This window comes from Cololabis saira, chromosome 10 (genome assembly GCF_033807715.1).
Source record: "Cololabis saira isolate AMF1-May2022 chromosome 10, fColSai1.1, whole genome shotgun sequence".
NCBI classification, from domain to species: Eukaryota; Metazoa; Chordata; class Actinopteri; order Beloniformes; family Belonidae; genus Cololabis; species Cololabis saira.
This window is the reverse complement of record NC_084596.1, coordinates 10,949,874-10,965,503: the sequence shown is the minus strand read 5'-3', so window position 1 is coordinate 10,965,503 and position 15,630 is coordinate 10,949,874. Positions and strand designations below refer to the sequence as shown.

Genomic DNA, 15,630 nt, shown 5'->3' with positions numbered 1-15,630 from the left:
TTGCAGAGGATGAATAAGCAAAGTGGTGGTGGGATGCGATAACAGGAGCTAGATCCAAGTCCAGATGTTCCAGTCCTCCGACAGAGAGCAGGAATTGTGATCCAGAAGTTAAAGCTGCGTGCCGTGCACTGATGGGATTAGCGCTGTGTAGCTACATATGATTACTTATCCAGAATGGATTTAACCTCCATTTGGTGTGGCGATGTGGAGTAAAAGGAGTCATTTCCTTTATCTAGAAACGTTGCCGGGATGAAAGCAGGATGTTTTTAAGCTCTCATCTGACCAGAGAAAGGGAAGCGTTATTGTCTTCGCAACATGACGACGGGATGGGGAGTCCAGGATCTTCTACTGACGATGTTCCTCCACGCAGCGTTGGCAGGGTCGTGTGTGCAGAAAAGGAGCCAAGAAGTTGGGTCACTTTTAAATGTATCATCAGCCAAGAGACGGATGAAGACGTCAGGAAAAGGCCGGGGATTTAATTAACATGGAAATCAAAAATGAATTCCCTTTTTGAGCCACAGCGGGCAAAAAAACTTGTCTGTCCACAACTTTCCTGCACTGATGTGACTGATGGACCAGAATCCGTGTATCATTGGTTCATCATTTGAAATATGACCATATTGATATCATCTGTCAAATAGTTTCTTTATGGACCGCCTGGTGGAAATATAAGAGACGCCCAGAACACTATTCTTATTCATATGATCACATTTGTACACACACACATTTATAGCCATTTAAGAAGTTATGTGAGGTCATAATGTAACTTTTTTTTAATTACACCATCACAATCATAAATGCCTTTTGATTACATAACGTCAGCATTACGTTAACATAACGTTTAATAATATAAATGACACTTATTGTCTCTGTGGTCGTGTCGTCTGTCCTCTTATCGGAGCGGAAGACCACATAAATGTCCACTTTCCACCTTTGCTAAATAATCTTCTGGTGAAGTTTGTTTTTACGCTAGGCAACTTCCGGTTCACTGTATTTGCTTCAGATCATAAATGGATAAAACGGGAAACGGTCCTTATCCGTTTTTTCATTTTAGTTAGGAAACGAATACTGAGAAAATGAAGTTGTTTCTTTTTCTTACTTTTGGTTTTATTTTTAAAAACGAATGATGCACGGATTGACCAGGTGCACTTATTATTTATCAGTAATTTTGTTGGTACAAAAATAATTGGTTTAGGTCCTGGAAAGGTAAAACTACAAAAGTGGAAAGCTTGAAAGTTGTGTGGTCCCTCAAAAAAATAAATCTCCATTTGATATTGGTGGAAAAAGTGGCAATCCTAATATCCACACTTATAAATCAACTACTATTAAATTAGTAGTAATTGTATTCTTATTATTTAGATTAAACAGTGTTTGCCATTGTAAGATTGTTTTTTTTTTTTTTTTTTTTTACAAATCAGATGTTTGACTATAATGTCCTCATCAAAAGCACAATAACTAAAATAATGTTTTTTGGTTGTTTTTTTTTGTCTGATCAGGATGGTGGCGTCGTACCTGGTTCACCACAGTTACTGTGCTACAGCCGAGGCCTTCGCCAAGTCCACCGACCAGGCCGTGCAAGAGGAGCTGGCCTCCATCAAAAACCGACAAAGTGAGTGTGTGTGGTGATGCTGATGCAGGGTTTCTTTATGTAGAGTTAACTACACCGCGGCTTTTATTAAATTTGACTTGGCAATGTATTAATGAAATTAGAGCTGGGGATCAATTCAAATGTTAAGAATCGATTTGATTCTGATTCTTAAGATTCAGAATCGATCAAGATTTGATTCTGATATTGATTTGGGTTAGTGTTAAAAATGTTTTTTCAGCTGTTGCCTGTGTTGCCAATTATGACTGTGTAGTTATGCAACATATTAATACTAGTATTATATTGAGCAAGTATTGGCAGCTAATGATGCTATAAGGACCAATCAGCTCCCAGAATGCTGATAGAACTGCTTTCAGAAACATCGTGGGGCAGAATTACCAAACAGATCCAGGGCAGCAAAACGGAGGCCGTATCATTGGTTTCATTTTTTCCCATTTATGAGAAATTGGTTTTTAGCATTTTATGCAAATGTAACCCCAAGCCAGTATATAAAGTAATGAAATATAGACAATATATGCAATTATAACTGAAAACTTTAATGTTTTCATACCTTTTAAACATATTTAAAGGCAAAAACATGGCACTAGTTATTCTGGTGTCCAACAAAACTTTTTTTGGGCATAAACACAAAAATACCGAAAGTTGTAATGTAATGATGGAGAGAGGAAAAAAAAAAAAGAAAAAGATCTTTAGACATATGAATCGATTTTTATGAATTCATATGAGAATCGATTTAGAATCATAAAATCGATCTTTTCAGCACGGCCCTAAATTAAATGGAAACTAACTAAATTAAAGCTGCAAGCAGCGATGAACGGGCCCTCGCACTCACGGCCACCGCCCCCCATAAGCATATCAGAAATGACACCACCCACGACTTCCTATGTCAAACCATTCAAAAGTTATAGCAGAAAATCGGGACAACCAATCAGAAGAAAGGGCGGGGCTAATTAAGGTCAAAGAAGCTCAAGGACTCAATACCGAGTCTGATGACACCACCCACAACTCTCTATGTCAAAACATTCAAATGTTATAGCAGGAAATAGGGACAACCAATCAGAAGAAGGGGCGGGGCTCATTTTCACCAATTATGGTCAAGGACTCAATACCGAGTCCCATGACACCACCCACGACTCTTTATGTCAAACCTTTCAAAAGTTATGGCAGAGAAAAGTTTTCTAGGGGGCGCTGTTGAGCCGTTAGGCCACGCCCATTAATGCAAACCATGAAATATCAAATGTATCGACCGGCCTGGCTTTTCTTTAAGTTGCGACATGATACAGGTGTGTACCGATTTTCGTTCATGTACGTCAAACCGTATTATGGGGCTTGAGGCGCAAAGTTTTTTCTGTCTGAACCAATCAGATGAAGGGTGGGCGCGCTTTTTGCCGTCTAGCGTCGCCACGGTAACACTTTTGAAAGAGAAAAGTAATGCGTGGTGTCGGAGGATGGAGACGCACGTTTTGATGTATAACACACCTGGGTGCACGTTACGGTTCGGGCCGCATTAATGACCGAAGAAATGGCATAAATTGCGCCAAAATTACACGATTAATTCAAAATGTTCAAAATGGCCGACTTCCTGTTGGGTTTCGGCCATGGCACCAAGAGACTTTCCTTTAAGTTGTTACATGATACAGGTGTGTACCGATAAAGGAAGATAAAGGAAGCTCTGAAAACCTCTGAAAAAAATTGTTAACCAAAATTGAATCATTATCCAGGTTAATCTATCCAGCATACTCTCTTGTAATCCCACCAAAGATTATAAAAGAAATGAATAGAATACATTTTAATTTCATATGGAAAAATAAACATCACTATTAGGGATGCACCGATCCGATATTTGTATTTTTGTTTCGGGATCGATATTAAAAACAACTCTAGATCGGGTATCGGTAACAATGGGCCAAGCAGATCTATTCAATTCTAATTCTATGTGTGCTCTGTGAGTGTTGTCACACGCTAGTCACGTAATGTCAGCACGCCGTGCGGAAGTCTAAACTTTTCAAAATGGAGCGAGCTAAAGGATCTGCGATATAGAATTTTGTCACATTACCTCAGCCAGCACATGCGACTGCAACTTGTGATACTTGCAAAGTCAGTGTTTCGAGGAGGTAGTAAAACGTTTTTACTTTTAAGTTTAACAGCACACTGGATGGATGAAAGCTTTGTGCCACACAGTGCAATTCTAAACGCAACCTTTATCTTATTTATAAAGATAAAAGAAGCTCTGAAAACCTTAACAAACCATATAGAACTTAGGAAATTCGCTATAAGGAAAAACAAGCTCTATAAATCAAGGTTATCCCTCTTTAAATCATTTTGAACCAATAAAGCCTTTGGAGGTACTTGATATTAAGAACCTTAAAACTTCTTCTGCTGGCCATGATGATATTACAGCCTATCTGATCAAAAAAGTTGATCAATTATTGATCAATTATTGTTCCTTTAATGTGTATTTTTTCTTTGTCACTTGAATCTGGTATTATCCCACAAAATTTTTTTTGCTAATAATGAGAAGATAAATCTTGTCCCACTGGCAGATTTTTTTTTACTTATTTCAAGTTAAAATTTACTTGAAACAGGTGAAAATTGTCAAATAAGTTATTTTTCTGGTGTTATTTTTCTGGTGATGACTCTAAATCAGGGGTATTCAACTAAAACTTTAGGTCCAGTCAGAGAAAATGTACTTAAGCGGAGGTCCAGAACATCATAATACATCATAATAAATAAATACAAAATCTATTGCAGTAGTTCAAACATTAAGAATATTGTGTACACATAAATTCATATAAAAAAATTGTAATTGAGTTTTTTGTCAAGATGAATTGGCACTAGCCTTAAAAAGGGTAATGTGATACAGCCATGATTACGATTAAAATAAATTAATTTCCTTAACATCTTGACATCTTTTTTTGTACAAGTTTTCAGTATTTTACAAAAATGGTTGTTTTTTTTAATGGTCGCGCCAGATGCCATGCCAGATTGAGCAGAAGATTGATTTAAATACATTAGTGATCTCAAAAAAAGTTTTCAAAACCAGAGTCCTGGTCGGACGGTCGCACCACATGACATTTTGACGCTTAAAACAACAACAAAATCCCAAGTAACTAGTATATTTTGTAAAATTCAAGTGAGTCCATATGTGGGACAGGTAGTTCATATATATGATATTTTTATATCCATTTAAACCTTTTTTGAATCGAAAAAAAAAAGTTTTTTTCAGAAAATATAGGCGTCACGTCATTGACCCAGTCACGCTGTTTACACAGATCTGATTGGCTGAGCAGCATCACGTGGGATGGCTTAACTCGTATGCAATTGGTCTGTAAGGTCTGCTGAACAAATGCCATAAAGTAACGCTGCGCTGGTTAAAATAGAAGTGCCTGGGTCCGCGGAGGACGGCGTCTGGACCCGGACCGGACTGTTGAAATAGCAGTAAAACCACATTCATTGATGAAATGACATAAGGGATGGAAAGAGGGGATGACAGTTTTACTGGGGGGATGATTTGGACCGTTTTTATTTCAGGGGGGAGGCCATCCCCCCTCACCCCCCCCTCAACTCGAGTAGTCCTACTGATTATATATCCCATTTGTTGCAAGAATAACTTTCAAAATCAGTAAATAATAATTATAATGAAGTGTCTTGTTAATCAGTCACTTTAAAATCTAAATCCTTATTTTAATTTCAAGTTAACTTACTTTATCTTTGGAACGAGCTCAGCTTCATGTCGAGCGTGTCTCCTCTCTGCTAAACACATACACACACGCACACACGCACAGACCATGGATGTATTATATAACTGGATACCGGATCGAAAATGGCCGCCCATTCATTTCAATGGAGTTTGCTCACCCAGCGCATCCGCCGAAAAAATTTCTGACTTCCTGGTTTACTTCCTGGTACACGGGCCCATAGAGCATGCGCAGTTGAGTCACCTCCCATGATGCTCTGGGGCCTCCCATCATGCCCCGGGGCAATGTGAACGAGCGCTGCGCGCTCTGGACAGGCGCTGCGCGCTCATGAGTCCTTCAGACCGGTAATGATAGATGTACACAATGAAATTAGGGATTTATAGGGCAAATCAACCGATGCTGTTCTCAAAGTCATGGTTATAGACTATACATGGTTCATTTGTGTGTTTTTTTTAATTAAAGATAAAACGAGTCATTTTTATTTAAGATGAGACACCCCAGGTTAATAGGCTAAAATAGGGTAAAAATGTAAATAGCAGGTATCACCATGAAACCTCCCAAGTTTATTACTTACATTAAGACAAATATTTTTTGTATTACAAGTTTTGTCAAGTATTATGTTTAAATATGTCAAATATTATGTTTAAATGTGGTTAATTTGTGGAGTTTAATTTTTTTGAGTAAGGATAAAACGAGTCATCTTTATAAAAACAAACAAACAAAAAAACACATGGGATTCCCCACAATAACACAAGCTGTCATATGCTATTTATCTATATACCTTTGGGTAAATCTTTTTGTCTATTAATGATCGTGCAGTCCGAATGTTAGGCGTAATTAACTTTGCATTTTCTCTGATTCTTTTACAGCTTCTGGGCTCACATTAAGTGTTATTCCTGCCTGATATCTTATTTTCACAAACCATACACCGTTGGCTACAACGGAAATGTTTAAGTACAAGAATGACAAACCATTATTATTCTTGCTATTAAACATTTCCGTCTGTGATCCCCCTGGTCAGGGCGTTTAGACCGAGTGTGACCTGAGCGTCCCACCTGAGCTCTGTGCCATAGCGCGCAGCTCCAGCTCAATGAATGACAGAGGGTCTCCTGCTCAGCTGCTGCTCAACACTGATCAGAGCAGCTCCCCCTCGTTTACTGAGGTTTTATTATAAACCCAATGTCTTTTGTCATGGAAAAAAAAATTAAGAGACCACAAAAACACACCTTTGAGCCGTGTTTTCCACTTTTCTGAGTGATTATTCCGCCGAACGGCTTAGTTTCAGCCATGCTCGTTCCCGAGACACATACGACCGCGCTTTGCGAGTGCACGGGCAAAGCCGTGACGTCACGCCCAGAAAGAGACTTTTCTTTGACTTTTCTGGCCGTTATAAAACATTTTTGACGGATATAAAGTCCATGACTTAAAAATATAGAATACAAAGATTAGTAATTGCCGGTGATTACAGCTGGAGGTGTCCTGTGAACAGTTTTAGAGGCTTCTCTTTTACTATTGCGGTCTATGGGAAAAAAGCTTTCTGGGCCCCATGGGATTTTTTGTTGCAGTACCGCGGCTGGCCACTGGAAAAAATCGGCGTGCCTGCTGAGCGCGAGACTGGGGGCCTGGCACAGACGCACACCCCTTCCTCCACGCTGGTTGATACGGGCTGTTGGGGCGGGTGTTAATCGGAACAAACCAATCATCTTGCCCTACTCACAAGCTGCTGGCCTAAGTGGCCTCTGATTGGCCTGGCCCGACTCTCTAACTTAGAAAAAAAGTCAGAGCCGACTGCAGGGAAAACTCTCCAGTGTGAGAGCTGCACTTCTCACAGGGATGAAAACTCAGCTTTCAATTCAAACCAGAAAAAATCATTACAAATCGCCTGTTTGATCTAAACTGCTCAAATCGACATTGTTTTTATATCACAATAAATAACATATTTGCAAAGTTGGAAGTTGATTGGACATTGCATGACAAAATTATAATTTATTTGGAGATTAGTTCATATTTTGAAAAAAGTGAGTGAGTTCATCCAAGATTGTCATATCCACTTGTTCAGAATGGAAGCCTGATTAAATGTACGGATTTTGGGTCAATTTGGACCAAATATTTGAAAGTTAAAACAACTTTTATGTTCATGGCGAGACACCGAAATTTGACAACCTCTGACAGCGACGCCCTTTGATAAGAACTTACAGTTTTCTCTGTCACTCATCGTCAATGTCTTACCTATTATCTGACCAACTTTGAGATCAATACACTCATCTCGCTTGGAGCACAGATGCATACTACAAGACATGACAATTCCTGGTGCCAACAGGTGGCGCTACCACCGATCCTGAATATTCCACCATAGATGGGTTCAGGCTCAACCTACAATCATGCACATACGTTTTCAACCACATCAAATAATGTATTGCTGAATTACAGCCAATTGATGTTTGATGGCGAAGCTTAAAAATGACCTCAAACTTCGCCGGATCACTACGGCCAAGCCCTCTGGCAGAAACTTAAAAGCTTCGCAATTTAGCGTCGGCCATGTGTCTCGATTGTACAAACCAAGTTGTGAACCAATCTGATAAAATCTCTAGGAGGAGTTCGTTAAAGTACGAGGCCTGGAAATGAACAGAATTCATGAAAAATGACATTTTCTGTTCAAAATGACGGACTTCCTGTGTAACTTAGAGCATGGGTCCAAGAGACTTTTTTGTAGGGCTTTGTCTGATATAATAGACACATAAAGGACATTGCTGTAAGTCAAACCATATTATGGGGCTCTTCAAAAACATAAAATAGGTGGCGCTATAGAGCCTAATCCTTTTTGACCCATGCCTGTCGCCCATAAAATACGTAATTTTACGCGACTCTGGAAGCGTGTGCAAAATTTGGTGAGTTTTGGAGCATTTTAAGGCCTCCAAAAAGGCAATTTATTTACGGCGAGAATAATAATAATAATAATAATAATAATAATAATAAACATCACAGATACAATAGGGTCCTCGCACTTTCAGTGCTCGGGCCCTAATTACCCTTGATCATTACACCTCTACTTAGAATTCATAATAGATTTCTGCTGTAATAAAGACTTTACAGCCAGTGTTAGTTTTTAGTAAAGAGTTAAAGAGCTCAGACTAGATGATTTTCAGCATTGTTGGATCATCCCTCCGGATGATGTTTTGGTCTTATGATCAGGAGTCTTGAGGTCTTTGTGGGTCCCGTTACAGAAGCTCACACACTTCTCATGTCTGGTCTTTATCAGGCAGATACAGCCGGCATGCCCACATTTAGGAGCCCAGTCTCTCTCTGTTATCTCTGCAGTGTGATACGAGTAGCTCCGGGTCCCGTATGACGAAGGAGGTTCAACACATCCAGGTCTTTAAGTAACCTCACTGGTTGGAAACTCGTGAAGCTGATCCAGTTCTCTGACTCTGACTTCATGTTAAAAGGATCATGGATCTGGAGCCTCATTTTTCTAAAAGGAACAAATTTAACTTTTAAACTAATAAGAGAATTTAATATTTGTAGCAGGCTGAAAGCAGTGAGTACTAACCGGATTAAATCAGTGTCCTGGAGATGTGGGCCGTGTAGAAAAGGATTGTTTGTTTTCCTACAAATGCTCTTTGGTTTTAACTTATTGTAAATGGTATTCACCTAAACGTTAATTCTTATTAAGGATTTTAACTGTCCTAAGCTTTTCCTTTGAGATTGTGTGTGAAAGAGAGAGAGATTTTGAGTTATATCTCGTAAAAATGTTTTCCAAATTAGATCATTTATCTTTAATGGAGGTAAAACAGAGACATCTTTCCTCATCCGTCCACACGTGTCTTCTCTGTCCTTCACAAAAGGAGCTGATGGTTTAGGAGGTGCAACATAATACTTACTAAGTTGAACTGCTTTTAAGTTTAAGAGTTATTTCACCAAGGACGACGCACAAACAGCGATTCCTGAATATTGCTGATTGTGAACGCGTTCCCTTTTGGCCTTGCAGAGATCCAGAAGCTGGTGTTGTCGGGTAGGATGGGTGAAGCTATCGAGACCACCCAGCAACTCTACCCCAACCTCCTGGAGAGGAACCCAGACCTCCTCTTTATGCTCAAGTAAGACCAGGATTTGATTTGATGCTTAGCTGAACAAAGTCACATATTCTCTCTTATTCTGAAAGGGGCATCGGCCATAGTCTGGCTCGGATTTGTGGGGATGTAGCTCTGATTTCTGTTTGTGTGAAACATCTGCAGGTCATTCAGTCAGGGGAGAGAGGACGTTTACTGGATATCTTCTGGAAAATGCTGATGATTAATTTCAAACTACCGTATTTTTCCAGACTATAAGTCGCTCCGGAGTACAAGTCGTACCAGCCATAAAATGCAGAATAAAGAAGGAAAAAACTTTTATAAGTATAAGTCGCATTTTTGGGGGAAATTTATTTGATAAAATCCAACACCAAAAACAGAGATGTCATCTTGAAAGGCAATTTAAAATAAAAATACAATAGAGGCAACAACAGGCTGAATAATTGTACAGCTTGCTTACGTTACATGACACAACTGAGAACGAGCCTGGTATGTTAACATAACATATTAAGAGTTATTCAGATAACTATAGCATAAATAACATGCTAAGAAGTTTACCAAACCATCCGTGTCACTCCAAATAACTAAAATCCAATGAAATCTTTTAAACAACTCTGCTAACTCCGGAGGTAGAAGATGCGGCGCTTCCTCTTCTACGTCACTTACGTCAGACTCATCATCAGTTGCAGTTTAGTGTGACAATAACATGTGAAATGATAAACTGGTAATAATTTCACACATAAGTCCCTCCAGATTATAAATCGCACTCCCAGCCAAACAGAAAAAAACTCGACTTATAGTCCGGAAAATACGGTACCCATTCGTCTAGTTTTATACAGAATCTTCTTATAGTCACTCATTTTGTCGTTCCTTCGTCCCCTCTATTCTGATCTGCCCGCCCTTTTCCCTCTTGATCGTTGTTGAAACGCTTTCCCCCTCGGCTCGGTGTCCAGGGTCAGACAGTTCATAGAGATGGTGAATGGGACGGACAGTGAGGTGCGGTGTCTGGGAGGACGCAGCCCAAAGTCTCAGGACGTCTACCCCGGTTCGCCCCGGTCCTTCAGCAGCCCAAGCCACAAAGCCTCCAGCTCCCAGCCCTACCTCACAGGTGAGCTCCAGCTCCAGCTCCTGCGTCTGCAACATGACCAGCTCCAACATGTGTTCTGAGACGATGATCCATCCGTTGCAGGGTTCGACAGCAACTGCTGTAATGGTGTGACGTCTAATAAGAGCCACAGCTCCTCCCCTCACAGTCACAAGCCCTGCCCCCCCGCCGCTGGCCCCGCCCCCCCGGCCTCGGACGTCAGCCTCAACGGGAGCCGCAGCCAACAGTCCATTACCAGGTGCTGCTCAACGCCACACAAACACCGTAGTTCCAGACCAGGGCCGGCCCGAGCCTCCATGGGGCCCTAAGAAAAATTAGATTTTGGGGCGCTCTATTACTGCCAATAATACTGATTATTGATCAATCACACCCACTATCAACGTATTTCATGTTCTTCCCTGTCATTACAAATACACTTGTAAAACTAGATGTAAGAACTTTTTGTTGTAGTTAGATTGTAATCCACAGGGATTAAGACCATGGAAGCTACAACAGAATAACAAACTTGCAGAAAAATCTTTTAATATTTTGAAAGGTCAGCAACTACTGGCCACACAGAGAAGCGATAGATAAAAGGTCAGAGAGCTGCACAGTTGCAGCAGTGTTGTTTCCATCATCCTACTGTCAGCCTGGTATATTTTTACCCATCTATGGTTTTTAATCTAAAATGGGAGTAAATTCAGCTACAAGAGCGGCCTGGGGTTGATTTACACTTAATATTTAAAGTGATATAGTAATAAGTGTGATACTGAGTGTCATCTACAGTGTAGGACTACTAAAAGAAACAAGATAATCAAATAGATTATTTATAAACCATTTACTGTAAACACGTTATCTGCTTTATTTTTGGTTTTAAATAAACTGCAACAACAATTTGAAGTGGAACAACAACACGAAAAAATGTACTACAAAAACTAGAACTATAATTAAAATCACTCAATTTAGATAAACAGAACCTCATCAATATGTTCTCCATATAAGATACATTCAAGTGTACAAAAACAAACATTATTAAATAGAATAAACAAATAAAAAAAATCAAACAAATACTTAGATAATGATGTAAATGAATAGAAGTACCAGAAACAATAATATTGTTTATGTAATAATATTAATTATTGTGTTTTTGAACAATAACATACCTTTTGATAATCTGAGTTTAAGGTGTTGTAATTACATCACTCACCACCAGATGGCAGTGCAGGTTGTTTTTCTGCAGTGCTGTGAGTTTCCTTTTGTTTACTTCCTGTACGTTGCTCAGACATGGAGCACATAATGTATCTTTTACTCCACTGGGAGCCGATGAAGAAGAATCCACAAATCCAGTACTTTTGTTTATTTGTAAGGATCCCCATTAGCTATGCCCTTAAACACAGCTAGTCTTACTGGGGTCCACATTAAAAAACAATACATTTAAAACACACAGTTAAAAACAAGACGTAAAGAAAGAAAACGAAATAACACGACAAACTTACATTAAACTTACATACATGTAAATCATTGTCTTTAAGAAAAAAACCATACATGAAACTTTCTAATATACAGTAAAACATCATCTAGGCCATGAAAATCAGATCAGAAATACACCTTACTCTGTCCAGTATGAATATGTATCTGTATAAGTGTGTGTGCGTGTGTGGTATCTTATACATATGATATTACAAGGTGTTGCTTTTGCTTTTTGAATATTTATTTCTGTGTTAATTTAGTCATAAAGTGGTAAAGAATTCCATGATTTCATTGATCTATATTCTACTGTATGCTTCAGAAAATTAGTGTTTGACTTAGGAAGTGGAAACCTTTGTTGCCTGTCTAGTGGCGTATGGATATGACTCTAGATTGTGTCTTAAGTGATTGTACTGATATAATGGATTTTTGGATTGTAAAAAAAAAAAAAAGTAGGCAGGAAGCTCCGAGCCTAAACAACGTTTGTCCTCCTCCTCTTCCCTCAGTAACGACGTCGACATGGAGGTCGACCACTTCACCAACGGAGTGACAGAATCATCCTCCAATGGTTTCCTCAACGGCACCTCCAAACACGCCACGGAGCCCGACGACTGTGACGCAGACATGGGTGGGTAGAGACGCCGGTGCAGCTGCGTCTAAGCTCTGCTCGCTGAGGTCGTCTATTTTTAGAAGCTTTTTCTGTAAGAATCTGGGTCTTTTCTGTCATCTAATTTTAGAGTTTTATTTGGATCCCCATCAGCTACAGCAAACCTGCAGCTATTCTTCCTGGGGTCTGACACATAATACACAGTAGATTACAACAAAATTAAAAGCAAACCTAAAGAGGTAGCATATAAAAAAGAAAGGAAAAACAGAAAATAAAGAAAAAAAAAATCTGTTTAACATTTAGATATAAATAAAATCAATACATTTTCAAACCATGTATAGTTATCATAATTTGCATAAATATATATATATAAAAATATATATATATATATATATATACATATATACATACATATATATATATATATATATATATATATATGTGCTCATGGGATCATTGTTTCATCAGTGTTCCTCCGCCCTGCAGAGGTGGAGTCCACTCAGTCCAAGAGGCAGCTGTGCGGCGGGAGCCAGGCGGCCATCGAGAGAATGATCCACTTCGGCAGGGAGCTCCAGAGCATGAGCGAACACCTCCGCCGCGAGTGTGGCAAGAACTCTGCCAACAAGAAGATGCTCAAGGTATCGCAGAAGTTCTTGATGTTTGAGACAATTCAGCTTTTTAGTAGGGTTGTCCCGATCAGGATTTTTTAGCTCCCGATCACTTGAGTTTGAGTATCTGCCGATCCCGATTTTTCCCGATCCGATCACTTTTTTTGGCCCCCGATACATTTCCGATACTTTTTCCCGATTAGATACATTTTGGCAATGAATTAAAAAAAAAAAAAAAAAAAGAGGACTAAAACTCTTTCCTTCTTTTATTGTCCATTGGAGAACAACATGGACATATATTTCAACAAAGCTTATCAGCACTGGTGCCACAAAATTTAAAAACATGAAATTGTAAACTAAAACTAAGTGCAGAATAGTGCAATAACAAAGATAAATAAATTTAACTTCAAAAGAGGTCGTTGAATGACATCCAGTCAAACTCACAAACACAAGAAAATTAAAATACTTTTTGGATTAACCTTAGTGCAACATTCTGAATGGCATGAAATGAATAGCAGCAGCTTAATGCAACATGAACATATATAACATTTCACTATTCAAACATGTAAACCATGTTAGCACTGGTCCAGAACCAGACTGGAACTGGTTTGGTGGAAAAGGGGCATGAGAGGAGCCTCTGCGACAGATCATATCACCCAGATGTGGTGGGAAAACCTCTGTGTCCCTGGTTGTGGCTGGAGGAGGTGGCGAGGGTCTGGTTGGATTTAACAGCACTGTCACAAACCGAGTCGTACCTGTTTGGAGAAAACCAGCCCGGTTGGTGGTGAGCTCCAGTAGGCCCTGATTTTAAAATAAAGCCTGTAGTTGCACTGAAAGGGAAGTGAGACATGAATCCCGGATGCGTCAATAATCACAAAGTAACTGCAGGAAGAGCATGTGTGGAACGGAGCGTGACCCGTGTGTGTCTCCGGCTGCAGGATGCCTTCAGCCTGCTGGCCTACTCCGACCCCTGGACCAGCCCCGTCGGCTACCAGCTGGACGCCATTCAGAGGGAGCCCGTCTGCTCCACGCTCAACAGTGCAATATTGGGTGAGTACTAAAGAGGGGAGCATATGGGACATGACTAATGGCACTTTTACACTAGTACCTACTCAACCCGACTCGACTCGCCTCGCCCTCGTTTCTTTTCAATTCCAAGATGAGAAGTAGGAGGTTGGAGCGAAGCTGCTGTGACGTATTTGTGTGATCTAAACGAAGAACACAACAACACTAAAGATGTAGAACCTGGGGCCTGTACTACGAAGCAAGTTCAACATACCCAGGATATCTTTTCCTTATCCAGATTCACTAACCCGGACAATTGCAATCACGCTAAGCGGTCACACGACGGTGGTTATCAACTCGGTATATCAACCCAGGTTTCTCCAATCTGGATATGAGCGCGTGCACATAAAAGGGGCAGTGTTTTCAGCGCATGACCAATCGCAAGCATGGAGAAGTCCGCTGTCAGAGCCGCTTATTTCAGTAGCGAAGAGCAAACAATAATTTTACGGAAATATGATGAGTATAGGCATATAATACAGGCAAAAAGCAACACAGTTGCAGCTGCAAAATGCAGGAAAGACAGCTGGCAAAAGATCGCTGACTGTATAAATGCGTAAGTTCATAGGGATATAAACATCACTGCCCCATCATTAGGGCATAAGTAGATCTGACTATAATTACAGTTGTCTATTCTGTTAAATGCATGTGTTGCTTAGATGTATTCGTATGGCGTGTATGACAATTGTAGCCTCATTACTTCAGCTGCAACCCCAGCGGAGTGAAACGCACATGGGAGCAAATAAAAAATAAATATAAAAACATAATTCAAAGCGGTAAGTAGGCTCACTTTCATATCTTAGAAGTACAACAAGTACAAGGCTTTAGTGTTTCTATCACTCTCTGTTTTAGGATGATATCAGTATACAAAAGCACAATGAAATAGCATTGACATTACTTGCAGCAAACAGAAAAAAAAATGACAAGAAGATCGGAGGGATCCTCTCACGATCCGCGCACGAGCTCCACTGGATTCTCCTCGAAAGGGCATGCCATTTTCCAAGAGAGCTGATTGGTCAGTGGGCGGTGCTTTTATACCCGGCGATCTGTATCTCGAACATAACCTGCTCCGGAGCAGGTTAGCTGTTCAGCATAAGTTACCATGGCGATGTACCCCGGTGAGAAGTGAACCACCGTCGTAGTCCTGAAAACCCAGGGTTAAACCTGAAGTTACCTCGCTAACCCCAAATCCCGCTTCGTAGTACAGGCCCCTGGAGGAGATGATGGATGTGCTGCTGGGTCTGTGGCTTTTGTTCCATATCAAGTTAAAAAATGAGAGTGAGAGAAACTTCAAGCGGCGACGCTTTTAATTTTTTTTTGTTTGTCTCAGCACTGCTGAAAAGTCAGCTGGAGCCGCGAGCAGCTATGAAGTGACAGAGCTCCTGGTAGATCTGGTCGTTCCTTATCTCCGTCTAGATCCCTTTTTAA

General features: G+C 40.1%; 1 protein-coding gene across 2 annotated transcripts in view; it reads left to right on the top strand.

Moving 5' to 3' along the window:
- The window catches only part of ranbp9 (RAN binding protein 9), a 39,695-nt gene that overhangs the window by 21,763 nt on the left and 2,302 nt on the right, over positions 1–15,630 (top strand). The window contains exons 7-13 of one of the 2 annotated variants that reach the window (XM_061731674.1): positions 1,497–1,609; positions 9,293–9,401; positions 10,328–10,482; positions 10,564–10,717; positions 12,432–12,553; positions 13,001–13,170; positions 14,079–14,190. In XM_061731674.1, coding sequence (XP_061587658.1) covers positions 1,497–1,609; positions 9,293–9,401; positions 10,328–10,482; positions 10,564–10,717; positions 12,432–12,553; positions 13,001–13,170; positions 14,079–14,190 — 935 coding nt within the window. The remainder of the gene's footprint in view (positions 1–1,496; positions 1,610–9,292; positions 9,402–10,327; positions 10,483–10,563; positions 10,718–12,431; positions 12,554–13,000; positions 13,171–14,078; positions 14,191–15,630) is intronic. The other variant, XM_061731675.1, reaches the window with a different exon arrangement.